The 9,389-nt window shown below is 34.7% G+C and overlaps 1 protein-coding gene across 1 annotated transcript; it reads left to right on the top strand.

Moving 5' to 3' along the window:
- Positions 1–1,655: 1,655 nt before the first annotated feature.
- On the top strand, positions 1,656–7,033 carry LOC131144924 (ATP-citrate synthase alpha chain protein 1). The gene is made up of 13 exons (XM_058093885.1): positions 1,656–1,967; positions 2,199–2,305; positions 2,718–2,894; positions 3,029–3,190; positions 3,326–3,406; positions 3,573–3,624; positions 3,764–3,878; positions 3,979–4,060; positions 5,251–5,346; positions 5,454–5,555; positions 5,812–5,928; positions 6,397–6,513; positions 6,661–7,033. The coding sequence occupies exons 2-13, from the start codon at positions 2,207–2,209 to the stop codon at positions 6,730–6,732; spliced, it is 1,272 nt and encodes a 423-aa protein (XP_057949868.1). The 5' UTR covers positions 1,656–1,967; positions 2,199–2,206; the 3' UTR covers positions 6,733–7,033.
- Positions 7,034–9,389: the final 2,356 nt, after the last annotated feature.

Consider the following 9,389-nt stretch of genomic DNA (forward strand, 5'->3'; position numbering starts at 1 on the left):
TCTTAAGATATATTTTCTTTATTATTGATTAAAGGAAGAGATGTAATTTTTAGTATATTGACAATACCCTAAAAATGTCTTTTCATTTTTAGAAATTCTAAATGGTGAAGATTACACGTAGTGGATAACATGCTCTAGGGAAAACAAAGTCTCATACGGGACGGCTCTGCTGCACAGTATTGACTGGAGGGAGGCTGCTTGGGAATATTGAGGCTGACTGCTTGAGTGAACCATTTTTTACTTTGACTGCGTTGCTCATCCCATCTGTTTCTTTCAAATTTCATTTCTTGATTTCTTCTTCTTCTTCTTCTTCTTTTGAGGCTAAATTCTCCTTTCAAAACATTTGTTAACACATGATTCAAAGTTCAAAAAATTGAAACAAACAAACAACTTGACCATTGAGGTTTTGAAATATTTCCAGCAACGACTTTGGAGTTTTAGTGCATGAAGAGGTTGCTTAAAAATGTGGTCATTTGCCCTCACAAATATGAAAAGGCATCAGCATGTAAAAAGGAAGATAATATTTTTGATTCCCGATTAACACACTCGACAAGTTAGCAGTTGATGCGGAACATCATGTCCCGTGGATGGTAAATTGAGATAGGTCACGGGTCTTGGATTTGACGAAATTCCAACTGATAAACGGACACCGTGTCCGCATCTAGACCTTATCCTGAAGCGAGATCTAGGAAAGGCAGAGACGTTGTTTCGTGGGTTTGGTGTCGCACCGGAGACCCAAAGGGCTCGTTGGTGGCTGGAGTTTCCGCGTCATAAAAAAAAAATGGTGGTTATTAGGGGTAGCGGCCCAATTCTCCTAAACTTATATATAAAAGTAATGCTGGTTTTTTACATAGAATTGAATTGAATGCATGTCTTAGTCCCACGTAACAATTAAGGGTCATGAGAGATTGTGACTTCTCCTCTCAGCTCTGAAGGCTTCAACTAAGGAGGCTGCGGACTCTCAATTTCATATACTTATATATATATATATATATATATATATATATGATTACGATGGTATGTTATAGGAGATGAACTGTTTTCTGTCATATAATTTTTATTAATTAAATGAATCACGAAAAAAATAAATCAATATATGAATTGTTAAATTATCACTTTATCGTTATTAAGTTGTGGACTAACAATGTATATCAAGGTTTAAAACTTCCCGTGCAATTTAACAACATGTGGAGAGACAAACATATAGTAAATTTTTAAATATCATAGAATAAATGCGAGCGAGACTAAAACCCAAGGTCTCCTGATAACCAATTTTGATACCATATTAAATTACTATTTTATTTAAAAATTTAAACTACTAGATTGTGAACTAACAATGTATATTAAACTTTAACATGAACAATCATATGTTCAAGTTTAATTTTAGAAAAATATTTTGCATTCTTTTAAAAATTATTAATTTTATGTTTGAAAAAATAAATTTTGTATCTTGTATTCAAATTTAAGTAAATTTAGATAAATTTTTATATAATTTTATATATCATCTTATCCAATTGTTCAACCATGGGATAAGAGTTTAAGTTAACAAAGTTGTTGATAGCATTCTGTTTTACTTATTAGTAAAATCATTAAATTACAGCAATTAATAATACAACTTTAATAATAAAACAAAGGCCGGGTTGGAAAATGAGAGAGAGAGAGAGAGAGAGAGAGAGGAAGCAAGGAAGGGTGCATCGTAGCCTCCAAATGAGGAAAAAAGAAAAAAAGACAATTTGAAGAAAAGGTTTAGGAAACGTTGGTGGTGTGCGTGGGTGAGGTATGGTTAGGTGCGGCATGTGTCCTGGGGTTCCCCCCCGCCGGTAACTCCAACAAAGCCCACCTATAAATAGAGCAACGGACGGATCCACCCTCTCTATTCTGTGTTCAATCTCACTTCCCAATCTCTCTCTCAAGCCTCTGCATCCAACCCCACTTCTGTCGCCTCTCTCTCTCTCTCTCTCTCGCCGGTAATTTCATTTCTTCATCTGCGGAATTCGCTCGAGCTTCGATGTTTGCTTTTTCGTTTTGCATTGGGAGGTTTTGTGGTTCTGATTTCTGATCTGATTGGTGTCTGCATTGGCATTGCTGTTTTTGTTTTTTGCTTTTTTTTTTTTTGGCGAACTGGGTAGATCTGTTTCTTAATGTGAATCTGTGTGTATTGGGGTTCATTTCTTGGTGGGTTTTTTTGGTGGAAACAGGTGGTGAAATGGCGCGCAAGAAGATCAGAGAGTATGATTCCAAGAGGTTGCTGAAGGAGCATTTCAAAAGGCTCTCTGCTTCCGATTTGGCTATCAAATCAGCCCAAGTAAGTGTGGTTTATTGTGGATTCTGGCTTTCCGTTCTCGGATTGAGCTCGTTGATCTCCAGTAATGACCCTTTTTGAATTAGATGCGATTCCATGAAATAAGGATTATGGAAATTGTTTATTGCCCTTTTTTTGGGAGGGGGCGAGGGGTATTGTTTTTTAAATTTTCCTGAAATTGCAACAACTTTTACAAACTTGAACAATCAATTTATGAATCTGATGGAGTTGAATTGCTCTTGGGAGGTAGGATTGAAATTGCTTTTTGTTATTTAAATTTTTTTTTTTTTTTTTTTATGTTTAATATTCGAAAGCAGAATTACTTATTGGAGGTAGTTCATTCTTAATTGAGCTTCAATAATGTTTTTCTTCTCTTTTCTTTTCTTTTCTCTTTTCTTTTGGTTTCATTTCTTAGGTTACGGAATCAACTGATTTCAATGAGCTAGTAGAGAAGGAACCTTGGCTCTTATCTGGGAAACTGGTTGTTAAGCCTGACATGTTGTTTGGTAAGCGTGGGAAGAGTGGCTTGGTTGCCTTAAATTTGGATTTGGCTCAGGTTGCCAATTTTGTAAAGGAGCGTCTTGGCAAAGAGGTAGTTGGTCTCTTCCATTGTTTTGTACCACTCATTCCAATACTTTAATGAGCGATCAATTGCTAAATTTCTTTTACGTGGTTTTTCTGAAAGTTTTGATTTGTTTGCTCACATTTGTCTTTCTGGGTTTATAGGTTGAGATGGGAGGATGTAAAGGGCCTATTACAACATTCATTGTTGAGCCCTTTGTTCCACACAACGAAGAGTTTTACCTTAATATTGTTTCAGAGCGGCTTGGGAATAGCATTAGCTTTTCAGAATGTGGAGGAATTGAAATTGAAGAGAACTGGGACAAGGTACTCAAAAAGTGGAAATTGCTGTTTATCTAGTCATGAATCCAATTTGTAAATCTAGGGTCTTTCTCCGCAGCAGTGTTTCTTTCAATTATTTATAAGATCAATGTTTAATGAAGAGATTTTCCCCTTATTCAGGTTAAGACTATATTTGTCCCAACGGGGGCATCTTTAATGCCTGAAGTTTGTGCTCCACTTGTTGCAACCCTTCCATTGGAGGTAAATTTTGTGCAAAAAATAGCCTAGTGAATTATTTTTGTTCCCCTTTGGTGTGCCTTCCCCTAGAGATTGCAAGATGAAAACAGTGCTGTAGCTTGAGGGTTCTTTTTGTTCTTCGCAGATATTTAGATTTCAAATTTCTAACAGAGTTTGTTTGCTCATTCAGATCAAAGCAGTGATTGAGGAATTTATCAGGGTAATCTTTGCTCTATTTATAGGTAAGTTACAGATCTTTTATAACTACTACTTCTTCTAAAGTTACATTAACTACTAGATTTTGTCTAGAAAAGGGAAGAAAAACACTAGATTTTAATTTACTGTTAGGTTTTAATTCAATTTCTTGCTTTCATTTATCAGATTTGGACTTTACCTTCCTAGAGATGAATCCATTTACATTAGTTGATGGAAAGCCTTATCCTTTGGATATGAGGGGAGAGCTGGATGATACTGCTGCTTTCAAGAACTTCAAGAAGTACATTCTATTTCCTTTACCGATTGTTATAAACAAAATGATTTAAAAAATTAGTTGCTTCCACATCTCAATTTTTTCCTATATGATTTTCTCTGTACAGGTGGGGAAACATTGAATTTCCAATGCCATTTGGAAGAGTTATGAGTGCTACAGAAAGCTTTATTCATGGGCTAGATGAGAAGGTAAACACTAATGCTTTAGACCTGTATCTAAATTTTTTTTTTTTTTTTTTTTAATTTTCCATGCATAATCATCATGCCTAGAGGGAAAAAATAAGCCTTAAATGTCGAAATGCATCCTTACAAAATACTACTTCCATATTTTTCTTTTCTTGTTTTTTTTTTTTTTTAAATATTGTTCTGTTCTTTAGGTTTTTAATTTAATGTAAACTGAAAAAAGTAGAGTTTTATAATTTGTTCATTCTTGGTAGAATCGTTGTTTTTTGGCAAATAATCAATTTACTAGAGCAAGAACAGAAGATCAACACAAACAGACATAAAACTTGCAATAGAACAAGACTAACAGAGGCTTCCCCTGCCCAAAACATTCCATCAGCATTATCACCCTAATCTAGCCCTTGCATCATGTATCTCTTCTTTAACAATCTCAGAACTGCCAAGACTCTGTTTTTAAGCATCCTGTTAGTTCTTTTCCTCCTGTGGGAACTGCAGCAGCAAAACTAACTCTTATCTTTACCTAATATTCTCCTATCCCAAAGCAATTGAGCCCCCTGGCCAGTTAACTTCAACATCCCACCCAACAATTCTTCGTCCATTAATACCCAACCAACTAAGAATAGATATCCAAACCAGCCGTCTCAGGTGGATCACTCAAAGAATAGATGAGACACATCTTCAATAGAACAATTACAAAAAACACAGGAAGAGGATCTAAGAATTCCCTTACTCGCCAAAATATTCTGAATGAGCAGATGATCGCGTAAATAATAGTTCTATCTCATACCAACTCTTTCCAAACCGCCTTTTAACAATTGAATGTCACTGAATTTTATCATCATCTAAATTGAGAAAAGGTAAAAGTAAGAATGAACTGCCAAAGTTCTAGCTGGTCTGGAGTAGCAGCTTCAGGAAGTATCCATCCTTTCATACTGAAAACACATGATCATCGTTTCCTAGCCCAGAATCAACAATATGCCTTCTCTACTGTCAATAATGGGACCAAAAGTCAGCAGAACCTCTTTTGAGTATTGAATTATTCGATATATAGATATCTCTGTCTAGTTTATTTGTGCATTTGTGCTAGTTCCAAGTTCCAACCATGTAGGGCCTTGGTGATTCCTAAATTGTTGTTTGCTGATTATTTTGATTAATGAGGATCTTAGTTATCTCTTTTATATTGTCTTTTTCTGCAGACAAGTGCATCTTTGAAATTCACAGTTCTGAACCCTAAGGGAAGAATCTGGACTATGGTAGCAGGAGGGGGTGCAAGTGTCATCTACGCAGATACGGTGCTGTTCTCATATTTGAGATTTTTAATTTTGGATTATAATAAACTTGTAATCTCTGTGTTCATTTTTTCCCATCAGCATTGACTTATTATGAACTAATAAATCAGGTTGGAGATCTTGGATATGCTTCTGAGCTTGGGAACTATGCAGAATATAGTGGAGCACCCAATGAAGAGGAGGTATTGCAGTATGCCAGAGTTGTGATTGATGTAAGGATGACTCCATTTCACTCCTAGAACCATATTTCTGCATGACAATGGTGATGAAACATTATTTCTATGCTTAACTAGCTAAATCCATCATTTGGAGCTTTATTTTCTGCTAGCATATTTCATGGTTAACATAACTTTAATTGGTCTATCCAATATCACGACATATTATGGCTTTAAATGCTTGCTTAAACAATCCCAATTTTGTTGTATTTGTCCTCTTCTCTGTTTTAAGTAATCTCATGAATCTGTGCAGTGTGCAACTGCAAACCCTGATGGCCATAAAAGAGCCCTTGTAATTGGAGGAGGAATAGCGAACTTTACCGATGTTGCTGCTACTTTTAATGGCATAATTCGTGCCTTGAAGGAGAAGGTGAATTTATGGTTACTTTGTGTATGGTTGATTACATTGTCTTCCATCTGTTTTAAACAAATACCAGTAATGAATACTGAATCCGCAATCTAGGTGTAATCCTGCAATAAACCAGATGGTTCAGCCAACCCCAATTCATCTGGTTTGTTGCAGGTTTCATGAATTGTGAGCTTTAACATCAAATCAGGAATCAAATTATCAATTCACAATAAGGACTTTCTTGAATTAAATTTGAAAGGGTTGATCTTTTGAGTTATTTTGCACATTTCTCAGACTTCTGTCTAGTCCGCGAGAACTTGCATTGCTTATTGCTATTGGGGGTGAAGCTACTATGAAATTGCTCTCGTCATCCTATTTTTGGCTTGTTTAATTAATATAATTTATTGCGTCTTTTGTGTTTGTGGTATTTTCTTTTCAAGATCCCGATTATTTGATGTTTACATGTATCCCTTTACATTGTCTAAACAGGAATCAATGCTCAAAGCTGCAAGAATGCACATATATGTCAGGAGGGGAGGCCCAAATTACCAGAGGGGTCTGGCAAAAATGCGGAGCCTTGGGGAAGAAATCGGCATCCCTTTTGAGGTACACATAAATAATACTGGAATATAAACACTTCTCCTTGATTTTGTTGAAACAGCCCTTAGCATCTGAGACAAAATTTCATTCTTCATTTCAAATCCCAATTCCTAAGAACTGTGAATTGATGCATGTTTTCTTAATGTTCTCCAGGTTTATGGGCCGGAGGCAACAATGACCGGCATTTGCAAACAGGCGATCGAATGCATCACTGCAGCTGCATGAGTGCTTCAAATCATGCAAAAAAAAAAAAAAAAGAAGGAAAAAAACCCTTGTTCCTGTTTCGATTGGAAATTTCAAGACTTGTTTTAAAATTTTGTGCCAGTTTAGTTGTACTAGAAACCCTAGTAAATGAAATTATTGTGTGATGTATGTGTAAATGGGCTGTAAACAGTGGCCCTGGGGAATCAGATGAGTGATCACAAGGGTTCTGCTGTTGCACCCTTTAGGAATCAGATGAGAGATCACAAGGGTTCTGCTGCTGCACCTAGCACCACCATAATAAAAGGCTTACCATTCTTATTCACTTGGTGATCTCTGGGACCAAATATTCTGAAAATGTATTTGATACTTCCTCTGCAAATTATCCATTGATGTTGTTCTGGTAACCAAACCAAGCACCATCCAGTCCAAATGAAGCGTTGGGCTTTTGTTGGGCTCATGGGCTCCCAGATGGACCCAATCAAAACATGTTAGGCCCAACCCCCAAGGCTTCCAACCCTGCAATTTTTCGTAGGACTTTATCCTCCTTTTTTTCTATTATTTATTTTTTAGCTTTTATTTTCATTACGATTGCCTAATGGAAATGGAATAAAATAAAATGAAAAAGTGAAAAAAAGAAGAAGAAAGAATAGATATTGGATGATACGTGGAATTATAGCCAAGATAGAAATTGAGAGAGAAAAGGGAAGGAGGGGAAGAACAAAAAGGAAGAAGGGGAAGGTGAAAAGAGCATATAAGTTCGATTCTTAATTTAGATTCATCAAAAACTATAATGTTATATGAATTTTAGACCTTAAATTTGAAATATAAAAATTATATATAAATTTTTATTTTATAAAATACATGAAATTTCAAATTCTTAAAATATATAAATATTACAACGAACCCCTCTAATTATGCACATAATAAACTAATTAATTAGTCACAACAATCCATTGATTCAAAAAAAATTTGAATGTATTCTATTTTTATATGTTAGGATTAGACTTGTACAATATAAACTTATATATGGCTATTGGTATGAGTAGTGGGTTGGTGGGCAGTCTCGCTCCTAATCCTACTTGTCCATTTGTTTCTTCTTTCCTTTTCCCCTTTTAATGGTGTTTTAGCCAACTGATTTCTAGCTAGAGTCTACGCTATCCACCTCTCCCCCCACGCCACCCCAAGAAAAAAAAAAAAAGGGTCGTTACCTGTTACTCCCCAAAAAGATATGGTCTTGGCTCCTTTATTTTTTTAGGTCAACAAATGAAGTCTTGTCATCATCATTATTCATGGCTTCATGCTTTGTTTTTTGTTTTGGCTTTTGGGGTTGGTTTGGATGGGAAGGGTGTGGAGGCACCAACCAAAAAGGGATGCCGTGACTTTCAATGCTGACATAATACGTTTTGAAGAAACATATTTCTCTGCTTTGCTTTGCTGCAGTTTTTATCAGTCTTTTACTTACCTACCCTAATGGCCAAAGGTGATGGATTCACCTCAGACGCTTCCTCTCATCATCAATGTTGCCTTCCCATTTAATTAGGCATTTCGCCTCATCCAAACTCCAATTATGCATCCAGTCTTCACTTTCACTTATTATATTAGTAAGTGGTAGGTTCTCGACTCTCTTCTTCTTCTTCTTTGAAAAAATCAGGTTCTAACACCTTACCAAATCATTGAATTTGTATGACGAAAATTCCAAATACCCACTTACTACAAAAAATGTAAGAGTTTGTAAGAAAAAGAAAGTACATAATAAAAACGGTATTATAACATAAATAGTTGTCATAATGATAATTTTAATTTAATGGAATATTTAAATTGAATATCATTTCGTAACGTATTACATATCGAGTCATAACCATTTCATCCAAACAAATTAATTGACAAAAAAAATTAAAAAAAAATGGTTGGTGAGATAGTGTGCATCTTAGTACTCCTCTTGCATGCAAATCGCATTTAGGGAAAGAAGTTGTTGGGTTGTTGCGTTGGGCCGTTTGATTAAATCATTGAAAGAAAACATACGAGTAATTTTAAGAAAAATAATTTATGAAAACATTAATTTATCATCTACTATCAAATCATATATGTCCATGTTAGCCCTCTATTAATTAGTTAATTAATGTATTTATTCCACCCACATGATTGGTTTTCTTAATTCAAGTAACTAGTTCAACATATATAACATTAAAGACCAAACATGCTTCCCATTTTGTTTATGTTTAGATGATAGATTTTATGTGAGTTTAGATTAAAATGAAAAGCAGTAATTATATCTTTAAATTCTTTAAACATTTAAAAGCTAATTATTTGTTAACATAATACATCATCATTATTGCTAACATTGTCATAACAGTTAATACTTTTATTACGAGGGATGATAATAATAATAATAACAATAGACTTAGTAGTGATGTTGATAATGATAAAATACATTGATGATAAGTTGCTCATAACCGTTATGATGTGGTCTTTGAAGAAATGAGATTGGGCAATATATTTCATTAGCTTGTGCATTAATTTCGAATTGACACTTATTCTTCAAGGGACAAATATCAGCTATAACTATTTTTTTTAATAAATAAATATCTCATATGATTATCAATATCTTTTATTTTTTATTTAAAAAAAAAAAAAAGCAATTTCTGTGTTCCTTATGTTTATAAGGATAATTTGTCAAA

This window comes from Malania oleifera, chromosome 12 (genome assembly GCF_029873635.1).
Source record: "Malania oleifera isolate guangnan ecotype guangnan chromosome 12, ASM2987363v1, whole genome shotgun sequence".
Lineage (NCBI taxonomy): Eukaryota > Viridiplantae > Streptophyta > Magnoliopsida > Santalales > Ximeniaceae > Malania > Malania oleifera.

Coding starts and splice junctions, on each gene's coding strand:
- LOC131144924 (XM_058093885.1), top strand. CDS start 2,207: ATGGCGCGCAAGAAGATCAGAGAGTATGATTCCAAGAGGTTGCTGAAG. Junction 5,347..5,453: donor GTGTCATCTACGCAGATACG/GTGCTGTTCTCA, acceptor CTAATAAATCAG/GTTGGAGATCTTGGATATGC. Junction 5,556..5,811: donor ATGCCAGAGTTGTGATTGAT/GTAAGGATGACT, acceptor GAATCTGTGCAG/TGTGCAACTGCAAACCCTGA.